The sequence below is a fragment of the Epinephelus moara genome, chromosome 3 (genome assembly GCF_006386435.1).
Source record: "Epinephelus moara isolate mb chromosome 3, YSFRI_EMoa_1.0, whole genome shotgun sequence".
Lineage (NCBI taxonomy): Eukaryota > Metazoa > Chordata > Actinopteri > Perciformes > Serranidae > Epinephelus > Epinephelus moara.
The window spans coordinates 18,058,087-18,070,673 of NC_065508.1; the positions used below are offsets into that span (position 1 = coordinate 18,058,087).

At 40.5% G+C, this 12,587-nt stretch overlaps 1 protein-coding gene across 1 annotated transcript in view; it reads right to left on the reverse strand.

Moving 5' to 3' along the window:
• Positions 1–407: 407 nt before the first annotated feature.
• The window catches only part of lrch2 (leucine-rich repeats and calponin homology (CH) domain containing 2), a 43,525-nt gene continuing 31,345 nt past the window's right edge, over positions 408–12,587 (reverse strand). The window contains exons 19-21 of the mRNA XM_050041064.1: positions 9,990–10,127; positions 9,726–9,803; positions 408–7,608 (exon numbers count right to left, since the gene is read on the reverse strand). Coding sequence (XP_049897021.1) covers positions 7,489–7,608; positions 9,726–9,803; positions 9,990–10,127 — 336 coding nt within the window. The 3' untranslated portion in view covers positions 408–7,488. The remainder of the gene's footprint in view (positions 7,609–9,725; positions 9,804–9,989; positions 10,128–12,587) is intronic.

Here is a 12,587-nt window from a genome sequence, read left to right on the forward strand (position 1 = left end):
GCAACACGGTTCTTGTATTAGAAATGTTTTAGGCCAGTGTAGCACGTTTGCCCTTGTTGGCCACTGTCCAACTGTGACACGTGAACCATGTACAGGTACCGATGTACTGATTATGATGATACAAAGGATGATTGCAGTGGATTTCTCGCCAACAATGATGCGTCAGTTAGACTTTTCCATGACATTTCTCAGAGTTCATTACTTTTTATAGCAGGTGTGCTGCAAAGGGAGTGTCACCCTAAAAGCAAAATAAAGAACATTATGTTCCACTTGCTCCCATGCATCATAAAATACCTGCCAGGAAACCTATTTATTAGTGCGATCTGTACAACAGAATAAACAAATAACTGGATAGAACAGTTCTTGAGGTAAAACACTACGTTCACAGATGATAACACACACATTGATGTTGAAAAATGACAACCAGCTATTACTTTATGAGTATAAGTCACTTCCGACACTTCTGTGTGACTCTTCCAAACAGGGCAAACATTTCAAAAGATAGTTTCAGCTTTTTTCAAGTCTGTCTTACTCACATGCCTGTATGTATGTCGACAGAGATAACAGTCACTATAGTAGTTCCTCCAGGCCATACTGGCCCTGAGGAAATCCCCTCAAGTTAAATCCTAAAGTTCAGCCAAAGTTTATATGATGTTTCAACAGTCTGAGTCAGATAAATCAAGTGGTTATCTTCTGAAGTTAGTCTTTTTGGTGCACAATTCCCTCTTTCTACTACTATTACTCTGCTCAACAAAAAAACACTGTTGTGGAAGTTTCACACTGAGCCGACTGTAAATTCAGAAGAAACCCACTTGATTCCAGTATGAACAGGAGGAACGACTTCAGCCAGCACAAAATGAGTCAATGCACATGTGGACATGTGACTGCTGTTGTAAGATTAGGTAATGTGAACTTGTCCTTCAAACAAAAACTTACAATCAAACTGTATGTAATATTTCATATTCAGTTTCAAAGTCATAATACAAACCATCTGAATAGTCTTGATACAGGTCCTGCTACACAGGAGCTGTGTGAGTATGTGTGTGTGTGGGATTTTCATCATTTCGGCTCGATGCTATGAGATCCATTAGTAGATATTTGTATACAGTGTTGACAGTGCCCGTAATTATGCTTTTGCTCAAACACTGAAGGCTGTGAAGTAATGATACCTTCGTGATTTGGCACTTGGTTAATTTACAGTAAAACAATAAAAGGGCATCATGACATACGGGGGTGTAAACAGGAAAAACAGGAGTAAGGCATCAGTGTGACATTTGACGACATAGTTACACTGCACACAAAAGTCACAGTTGTTTTGCTCTCCTTGGCTGACAGATGAATGAGTCATCTCACTAACAAAGAACTGAAGGTAACTGAAGCGCTGGCTCACAAAGACATCAAGGGAAAGAGGGAGGAGCCGCACACTTAGTGGCATTGTATTGGGAGTTATTTGTAACTGTGTATGACTTAAACATCACATATTAAATTGAATTTTCGATCATGTGTGCGCATTAGTGAGAGGATAAGTGCTACAGGCAATTGAAAAGAATATTAACGGGCTCAAAAAGGAAACAAAGCAGCGCCTTTGCGTACATGGAGGGAGATATATCATGCCCAGGCATGCAGTGCATGATACCAAGGAGATAACACTGAAAAAAAAAAAAAACACAAAAGGGGTGACTCATGTAAAGGACTTTCACCTGTGTCCTACAGCTATACAGTTTAATTGAGGTGTTAATTCCCATCATTACAATAGAGAGAAACTCATCATAATTTCCAGCAGGTGAAGTCACCACACCTTGAGGAAGAAGTGTTTTATGTAACTGCAATTTTTTTGTTTTGTGAAGATAATCAGCCCATTCGCCAGAAGAATCCTCTGTTGGCATTCTATGTTTCTGCAAACCACTGAACGTTACATTTGTAAGTTTCATAGTGGCGCCACCAAATTCAGGTGTATTTTTGTGAGACATTAGTGGCTTTTCCAGTGGCACTTGTGCCACCAAGAACAGGGGGAGGGGGTTAGCGGGGCACTGGTGGCATTTCCAGTGGTGATTGTGCCTCCAAATGTGGGTGTTTTTTAATGGGAAATTGTTGGTATTTCCAGCAACGATGGTGCCACCAAAATCAGGTGTTTTTTAACAAGACATTAGCAGCATTTCCAGCTGCAATTGTGCCACCAAAATCAGGTATTTTTTAGCAAGACATCAGCAACATTTCCAGTGGCACATATGCCACCAAAAACAGGATATGTTTTAGCGGGATACTGGTGGCATTTCCAGCAGTGCCAGCACCAGCTGGTAACACATCAACAACATTTCCAGCGGTGATTGTGCCACCTAAAGTGGGTGTTTTTTAATGGGACATTGGTGATATTTCCAGCAACAATGGTGACTTCAGTGGCATTTCCAGCGGCCATTGTCCCAACAAAATCAGTTGTTTTTTAATGAGACATTAGCAGAATTTAAAGCTGTAATTGTGCCACCAAAATCAGGTATTTTTTAAGACATCAGCAACCTTTCCAGTAGCACATATGCCACCAAAAACAGGATATGTTTTAGCGGGATACTGGTTGGCATTTCCAGCAGTGCCAGCACCAGCTGGTAACACATCAACAACATTTCCAGCGGTGACTGTGCCACCAAAAGTGGGTTTTTAGCAGGACAATGGTGGCATTTCCAACTGTGATTGTGCCAGCTACAGCGGGTGTTTTTTAGCCAGAAATCATTGGCATTTCCAGTGGTGACTGTGCCACCAACAGTGGTTTTTTTTTGAGAGACACTGGTGGCATTTCCAGCAACAATTGTGCCACCAACAGCAGGTGTTTTAAGCCAAAACATAATCTTTTCCTATCAATATCCAAGTGGTTTTTGTGCCTAAACCTAACCACACATTAACCACAATGTTACTGAAACATAAAGAAACGCAGAGTTTCAACATATCCTCTACATAATTACGTACAAATGTTAAATATCCGTGGTTTGCAGAAATGTACAATGCCAAAACATTAATTGTGGCGACTAGGTTGAAATAATAAATCAGGTTCATAGACGTTCTGGCATTAATAAGTGGTAATACTTGGTCCAGATGGTTCAGCCTCAGAAGAGAATATCAAGATGTTTGTGCTAGTTTTTTTGCCATACTATTCACATTTATCTGAAAATTTAGTTAAATCCCATTACAAACCACAGCAGGAACCACACGATGATTAAGCAACAAAATATTTTCTTTGTGGTTTGATTTTCTGCCCCTTTTGTGCCTCAGTTAATTTAGTGTCATTGTCATCAAAATGCATTAAAATTCAAACTCACTTCTTTTTATCTTTCCACCCCCCCCCCCCCCCCACTGCAAAACACAAAGTAGTTGTGTGTAAATATGTGCAGTAACATATGAGACAGAAAACATACAGTAAGGTATGGCCAGCTTAAGTTTTTAGGCATACAGGAACATCTTTCACTTTTGATCAGAAAAGTATCTCAAATCTAAACCACCAGTGTCTGACACAGCAAACCCGAGGTAGGTTACACATCAGCTCTGTTTCTTCATCGTCTCTAAACCTGTAATCATAGACAGAAAAAAATTGAAGAAGTTATAATGCTACCTTCAGTAATGCCTTTTCTGTGTGACACTTTTTCAGATAAAGCCAGCTTCTGTAATGCTAACATAGCGCTGTGTGCTACAGTTTTTGAGATTTCACATCACCTCTTGTTTGATAATACGTGAACCGCTCACATGGTGATAAATATGGTCAGCACGTTTAGTAGATGCTGTCGTAAGATGCAGTCTGTTGTTGCACACCCTATGAATACGTGTCCGTCCTTAAAACAGCTGCTTGTTTGATAAATGCAGCTCAACAGCACAGGAAATAGCACCTGATAACCCACAGTAGCCTGAAATTGATGGGAATTTTCTTTTTCTTTTTTTTTTTACACCCTAAGCCTGATAAACTGGAAGCCCTGTATTGTTTGGCATCTCCATGGCATCTCTTCCTTGGAAAATGACGGCATAAAGTTAGTCAATAATAGAGCCCGTTTAAAGGAAGCAGAGGTTCTTAGGATCAGCATTCAAATCTGGAAAGTCCAACCATGTGACATACAGGTGACTTTTGTACAGTGAGGTTCAAAGCATTAACAGTAAATGCCAGAGTGAATAAAAACCTCAAATACGCTCTCTCAGATTTTGGTTGCCTATGCACTGTAGATCGTGGAGTTAACAAACAGTGCCACTGAGCTCTAACTTAATTTTCCTGCAGTTAGCAGCCAGTCAGAAGCTGTAGCCCTCCAGCAGAGAAGCTTCTTATGTTACAACTAATCTAGAGCATCCCTTCAAAAAAACAGAACAGGGAGGCAAACCATTACACATGTTTTTTTTACAACAAACAAAAAAAAATTGCAGAAAAACAAAATAAATACCCCTTCTTTAAGGCACAATATGTCATGTTCTTAGATGTTACAGTGCTGCTTAATGATGATATTTGTAGACTCTCAAGGTGTTTAAGTGGCATCACCCTCCAAGATGTTTCAGCTACACAAACAATACTCTCATGTTTTAACAGTTTTTGCATCATGATTAGCTATTTCTTCATCAAAGAACCTAGCAAAGCCTTTGTCAATAGCCAGAGGTCATTTCATGGATGTCTTATCAATATGTATAAGTCTTAAGCTTGTCAAGAATCCTGACACACCAAGCCGACAGCTGGCTGTCAGTCAATGTCTGTCGCCCTAGTTTTTGCAATGTGTCCCACATCGTTGGCACTAGTCAGCACTTGACAGTTGTTTTTCGATTGATTCAGCATGTTGAATGGCAGCCCGTCGGTAAATGAAAACACTCTGATTGGCAGCTCAGCATACGAGAAGAGAAACGCAAATGAAGAAAGCAAACAAATGACTAAGATCAAAAGGGCGTGGGATCAAAACAGACTTATTATATTATGTAAGATTATTTTTTTGCCACTGAGCTCTATAGCAGAAACAGTTTGCAATTGTTTGTGTTATTGATCGCTAGTGCACAGGAAATATCATTTGTTTTTTTAACATTGGGTTGTATTGTTGTTACAGTTTGGTATGAAGAGTTATTTCCTCTCTCGCAGACGCACAGTGTCCGTGCTAGTTGGTCATTGGCTGTAGTCTTTACGGTGTGCTCAAGTGCAACTTTCTGGCCGAGACACAGGCAATGTGAGACAATGCAGGGTTTCCCACACATTCATTTGTCTGTCGCCTAGCTTTAATTTTCTATTTTTGGAGCTGGACTGTTCATTGAGAGTGATATTGGAAAATATATACTGTTGAGTTATTCACAGTTCCACAGTCTTGCAGCGCAGAGCTCACTCTGCGCACAGACGGAGCAGCAGAACATCAGCCGTTGTGAAAGTGAAACTTAACCGTTTATTGCGCTGGGTCTAAAACTTAGCTTTCAGTCACAAACAGCTGCTCCTCTAATTCATCGATCTGATCTGATCAGCTGTGATCGGATCGACTAATCAATCATCCACCCTGCTGTTTAAAAACTCCAAAACTTCTGCTGATGGAAGAAAAGAAGAGTTCCGCCTGTGCTGCGTTCACGGACCTGCAAAACCCTCTGGATTTAGAGAGGAGACACAGACTCTTCCCACCAAAACATGTTGGAGTTTTAAAAAGATTACAGCCTGGACTAACATGCCAATCACCTCATGAGACTGACATTGCCCTGCAGAAATGATAATAATCACTAAGTAAGACCTAATACAACAGATGTAATACATTAAAAGGTTAAAGCAAACAGGGTGTAATCTTATGAGGAGATGACAAATACCATCTTTGAGAGAAGAATAAAGTCAGCCTTTGTCAACAATCAACTCTTGCATAATTTCTACCCAACAATCATGCCTCTATTCTTTCCTCCCATGCTGTCAACACTGCTGTCAGCTACACTGACAAATGGTGTGAACGTAGTTGTATTTAACACCCATACTGAACTAAATATCAACTGTGACAGTTGTCACTAATGCTGAGAGGTCACAGAGGACCAGTTTAGCCACCAGGTGATTAGTCACTTCCCCACATCTTGCCAAAGAGTCATAAAGTAGATCAGGTTGTTACAGAGAACACACAAAGTCAGCTGCACCGCACCTGAACTGATAGCCAGGGCTTCGATGCACAAAACCAACAACATATAAATACAAAACAAATGAATAAATACATAAATAATTTCATTTCCCTGAAATAATGAATTGTATCAGAAACCACAGAGCGGGGTGGCCTGGCTGTACGACAGGACCGTGCAATGTGTGGAAGGTTTGCAGGAGTGACGGCCCCTTCATTCAGACCCCTCCACTCACAAACACATACAGTATAAACATGTTTCATCAGAGGTTACGCACAGCAATAAAATCCTAACTGCTTTGTGCCCAACATGGCACACCCAGGCTCTGACCTCCAGAAAAATGGCCAGTGATGATTGGCAATGATTGGAAAGTATAAAAGCTTTAGAAAAGTTGGATTACAGAATATTTTCAACAACAGAAAATTAATGTACAATGAAAAAAAAAAAAGCTACATAACAGGACCGTCATGCTTTGAGCTGCAGCCAAGCACATGTTGTCACAGTGGTCAGATGTCATGGCATGCAGGTTTGTATTAAGAGAGGTTTTTTTTTCTGAAGTACTGATTTGCGCAGTAATTTAAATGTTTCAGAACAACACTCGAGGGGAAAACAGGCAGACATCAACTGGAGCGTGACTTCAAGCAAATTAATTATTATTAATTGTCACACTGTTCTGAGGCACACCTTGCGTTCGCCCTCAAAAAGCTGTGATGTGATTGCTCAAACAAATGTGAACACGTCTGGCTGCTAAGAAACAGTGACAGTAGGAACCTGGAAAAAACATGTATAAATTCAAAAATGAATTTTCATGGGAAGAAATAAACTCCACAAAGAGAAGAGAAAGTCAAGAGTGTATGAACCCCTTGAGGTCAGTCAGTGGTTTGTGGCTGCGAGGCCAGTGTGCAGCTTCGGTCTCTTTAGTGAAAGAGTGAGTCAAATGTCTGTCATCTCCTCACTGCCAATGTCTCCAACACCAGCATGGAAATGTTGTTAGTACTGGCACTTGCAGGCTCAATAATCACTGAGCATGCAGAGAGAGATGCACAGGTCCTCCTGTATAGACCCATTGTCTTTTCAGTCTCCTCTCGGCAAGCTGTGCAGCTCAGGAAACACACAGTCACACTGCTAGTCCACACACATACAGGATGACCCCAGTAATTAGGAACAGGATACAAGTAAAAATGTGATGGACAGGAAGTGGGGTGGCGGCTGACATCATATAAAGAGACAGAGGTATTTCTCACTCCTGTCTCCCATTTCAGTCAGGCAGAAGCAGACTCCCAACGACCCACAGCCCACTGGGTCCTCACCCTGAGGGGCTCTCTGGTCCCTGGCGATGGGGTGTAGGTTCAGGAAGGGGAGAGGGGTTGGCTGGATGACTGTGGGTTGGACGCAACATTCAGGCTCGTGTCAAACGGCTGACAGTTGTGTGGGCTTCGATGCAGGCAGATCCAGCAGAGCCTGCACGGTCACGCCCACCTTCACCAGGCCACGCTCTTCTAGGATGTGGTGGGGCAGACACAGCTTGTCCTGAGTCGGCAGACAGACGTCTTTCGTCAGTTACACTCAGAAACATACAGGCCTGACTTATGTGGCTTCTCCTCACCTTCATTATTCAAAGGGTTGGTTCACCCAAAGTACAAAGAAATCCTACTTAGGTGTAGTCGTATCTAACCAATCTAACCATGCAGATAGTTTTGGTTTTATTTGTTGATATTCATTTCTGAGATTTCTGTGATCTGTTACTGTCATTGAATCTCTGGCTGTGTTATGTTTAATTAAATAATTGTAACAATATTTTGGGTAAACCTGGGACTTTCCTTAAAGGGATAGTGCACCCAAAAATGAAAATTCAGCCATTATCTACTCACCCTCATGCCGAGGGTGGCTCTGGTGAAGTTTTAGAGTCCTCACATCAAATTATGTTTTTCGAAACAACTTTTTATGTCGGGGCTGCAGCACACTTAGATCACTACGGATGAGCATGTTGGAGATATTTTGTGGATTCAATTTTGTGTTCTTGGACGTTAGTCTGGGGCGCCATTAGCCATTTGGTGTGCTAGCCGCTCCCCCCGCCGATCTCCGCAAGGGATGTGAGGACTCTAAAACTTCACCAGAGCCTCCCTCGGCATGAGGGTGAGTAGATAATGGCTGAATTTTCATTTTTGGGTGCACTATCCCTTTAATGGGTTATTTTAGATTTAATAGGCTGTGTTTCTTTAATTATAAGGCTCAAAATAACTACCATGCTCAACTCAAATGTTTTTATAGTATAACAAGTGACCACCCAAATATCCCAAAATAGCAAAGGAAGGTGTCAGCACTCACAAATATGTGACACTTTATGATGCACAGCAGTCAAAGGAAATTGCCTTATTTCAGCCCTTGGCTTTCAAATATGTTTTGCAGCTCCAGAGAGATTTTTTAAGTTTTAATCTTTTGGCCAAAAATGGCTCTTTTGATAGTAAAGGTTGCTGAGCCCTGATCTGGGGTTGTATCTGTGTTTAATCATGTTTAATATAAAAAAAATACATTGCTTAACTTTAACTGGTTGTTTTCTAAATTAAAAATTGAAGTCAAGTGAATGCATCAAGTTGCTAAAACTGTATTGGTGGAATTCAATCATTGAAATTCAAGCAATCCAGCCTGAACCTCGACTTAACGGGGTGAGAAGCTCATTTGTTCCTCAGTCTGTCAACCTGTTAAATCAGGCGAACAATGAATGTAATACGTACTGAGTAATATGTTGCACTGCATCCACTTTTCATAATGTCTCTGGTGATTTCTGGCATTTGTTGTAGGATTTGGTTGTTTGCTTGCTTGCTAAATGTTGTTTTGTATTTTTGTATTCAGGTGTTATTCATATGAAACCGTCAATGTCCTGGGACACAAGACAGATTTCAGAATTTTATTCTAACAATACAGTGAAATCAAATAAAATAAAATATAAGCTGCCCTCTGTGCTGTCATGTGATCTAAGAAACACAAAATGCACATGAGAAACTGGAAACCCTGGGCACATGAATTTTCTATATGATTTTGTGAAGGCTTAAAGTAAACTTTTTTGGCATTGCAAAACTTGAAATTACTTATCTTAAATTTCAAAGTGGAGAATTCAAACCACATAAATGTACATTTGTGTTTTAAAAAGATATATATTTCAATGCTATACATGTATTAATATTCTTCAGTAGTGGTTTAATCTAACAATTAGGCATTCAGTTACTTTTAAAAATTCTAATTATTTTGGCTTTTATTGGCTTCCACACAAACTGCGCCCTTTGATTTAATTCGTGTGGGTGTAATTTTAAGAGTGGCTGACATTTACATGCCTTTCATGTTGCTATATAATTGTCTCGTAATAAGAATTTGATTCGAATTTGTCAGGCAGGTCTTGCCAAAGAAAATGAAAATGAATGCTTTTTTAATTTCCATTAGCCACGCAATAAATTTTCCATCAGTCAGTGCAAACCAGACGAATTAGTCAGCATGACAGAGCATGGAGAGATTTAGTACAGTCAGGCAATATTACTGTACATTTGTTAGTTGATCTCATTATTAAATCATCATCATAAATCTGAACAAGAAAACTAAGTAAATGTAAATTGCATGTTTTTAATATATTATATATAACATGATATTATTACCTGTGTGACACCCAGCTTCTTACAGGCATCCAAGAAGTTCTCCACATTCCTACGGCATTTAGCCATGCTAAGCTTTGGCTGGAGGCCACAATATAAATCATGTTAGACATTAAAAGCAGAACACACAAAACATTTCATGACATTGTGTGGTTACTGTCGGTCATGCAGACAACACTGCAAATCATTATTAACAGGGTGAGAAAGCTCATTTATCATCACAAAATGATATCTGTCATTCAAAATAAGAAACTCCCTGCTGCTTACCACTGCAGGAGACGGCACATGGATGCTGGCGACGGACCGAGGACAAATGTGATTGGCTAAATGGCAAAGGACGACCCCATCCATCAGAGCAGCTCCAACATCGTCTGGGAGCAACACCTTCAGTCTGGACTCGATGTTCTGCAAACACATTAACAATGACCTCATGAAATCACTGTCCCAGAACACAAAAGGAGTTTTATTTATTTCGTTTAATGAAACCATTCACATCGAGCTCTGTCGCCTCTACAGACGGTCTGTTCTTTATTTACCATGAAGGCCCTGCAGCCAACAGTGCAGCTAGTGAGCTGCAGAGAGTGTCCAGGCCTGCACTGCACCGTGCGAGTTAGTCATATTTGGGCACGTTTACAAAATAATGTCACTACTGTAAATACTGTGAGAAAAGCTGTTTATGCAATCATATAAACTGCCGCTGATAATAATCCCATCTCACGTCTCGAAATATCATTTTGATTTCCAGAGAAAAAAGTGTTTTGCTTTAAGAAAAAGAAAAAATCCTGAGGCATTTCGTGGAATTCAAGGTGCTTCCAATACACCTGAGGACTTGATGTTTTTGGCAAGCACCAAGTCTGCAGATTTAATCGAGCCAAGCTGCAGATCATTTGATTTGCATGAACTGCTGTTGAATAGGATCTGATGCTGGGCTTTTTTTCAAAGACACATTGTGTGCATATCTGGAAAGTAAATGAAGTGCAAGACAGGTCTATTCTGGGCTTTGAGTGAAATATTAGCTAAATAGAAGACACTTTGAGAACGCTATGCATGCACTTTTTCCCACAAGACGAGGGCTATACATTGTGAGGAAGTCTATAGTCAAATAGCCTGATGTTGTCAGCTCAACAAAAAACAGTGACTGAATGAACATGGGAGATTTTTGTGGATTCTTGGAACTTTAAATCTCCTTGGACCAGAAATCTATGGCCTACACTTTAACATTTTAGCTCACTCACATATCCTCCTGTGACCCGAACTTTTGTTTGGTATGCAAACTACATATTGTCAGCGATATTTAAGTCCCATTACCCTCAAACGAGACAACAATAAAGTCCATTGTTGCCATATCAAACTGCAAACATTATTAATCATAAATAAACAAGTTTCAACTATAACATCTGATCATGTTTTGGACCTTGTCCACTTTTGTGTCAGGATCGGCTGCAGACTGACTTGGCAGGGATGGCTGCCATCTTGTTTTCACATGGATTGGTGTATTGTGCTCTTACTACCACTAGATGGCACAAAAAAAGTGTCCACAAATGCGGAAGTCAAGTATACCCAAAATGTGATGTCCTCACATGAGGACATAGAGGGCCTTTCCCAAACCATCCCCTACACCCTCTCCCTACCCCCACTTTCACTTCATTCCGCGTTCATGTGGGGGGTCAGCCACATTGAGTGCCATCCCAAACCAACTAGTGAGGAGTCTAAGTGAGTTTTAAAACCCTCTGACAGTGAGCCTGCATCGATGCTGACTTACTGACCATGTGCAACGCCGTATTGTGTTCGCCATGGAAGACGCTCCGTACAAATCAAGTTCTGTGACTACCCTTACAAACATAAACCGCTCAAACTATGATAGACATTTATGGGCCTATTGTCATACAGACGTTAACATCTTAAAGGTTAGCTTGTATTGTCATAGATTTAACCATTTACTGCAACAAATGGAGATACAGTTATACTTGGTGCTGACGGCTCCGCTCTTAAGATGCTCCCTGGATCAGACAAGCAGCATGCTAAACTAGCACAGGGGAGCGCAATGGGAATGGGCTGTGATTGGTGTGTGACTGATTAGAAGCAATGATTCAGTCAGCTAGTTGTCAGCTGATTACAGCTGGGGTGTATGACTTCCGTTTCCTACACGAACTAATGCAAAGCTTCATTTTTCATCAGTTTCTAAGATGAAGAATAAACCTTCATACTCAACATATTGCACTCAATTGGTCTAGTTTTGTGCTGTTGTGGTGACAGATGGAGACCTCCTGTAGTTACTTCATATATTCTTTACTGATACTGCTGAAGTGTTTTCATTGTTTGAACTATTACTGAAGACTGACAAAAGTCATCTTCACTCACCATTTCACTCTTTCTCTCCAACTTGGCTTTGGTCTCTGCCCTTTTTTGTCAAATGAATATTTGTATAAATTTCCCCCCTCCCATATGTTGTATCTCTAAATGGAAATATGGAAATGACCCATATTTATTTTATACATAAATGGGAACTTGATACGTTTCTCAGAAGCCAAAGGCATATCTAAATTCAGCTGAATCTGTCTCAACATCTTGTTGCACCCAAAAGTTCTTGCTGATTGCATTCTCACAGTAGCAGGAATCATGTACCGCAGAGTATCATCTATCAATGTTGGTGCTGCAAGACTATCTGTCAGTAAAAGAGAGCCTGTTTGTTCTTGTACAATCATATCATAAGCAAAGTCCAGGTCCTGCAGCTAGTTGGGCAGAGTCAAATGAATGCTGTGTGTTTGTCATCGAGAGCCAGTAAACGAGGGGCAGGCACAGGATATGAGACATGGTAAGTTCTTTCTGGCTTTCTCCATAAAGTTGATGGACAAGGGGTTGTTC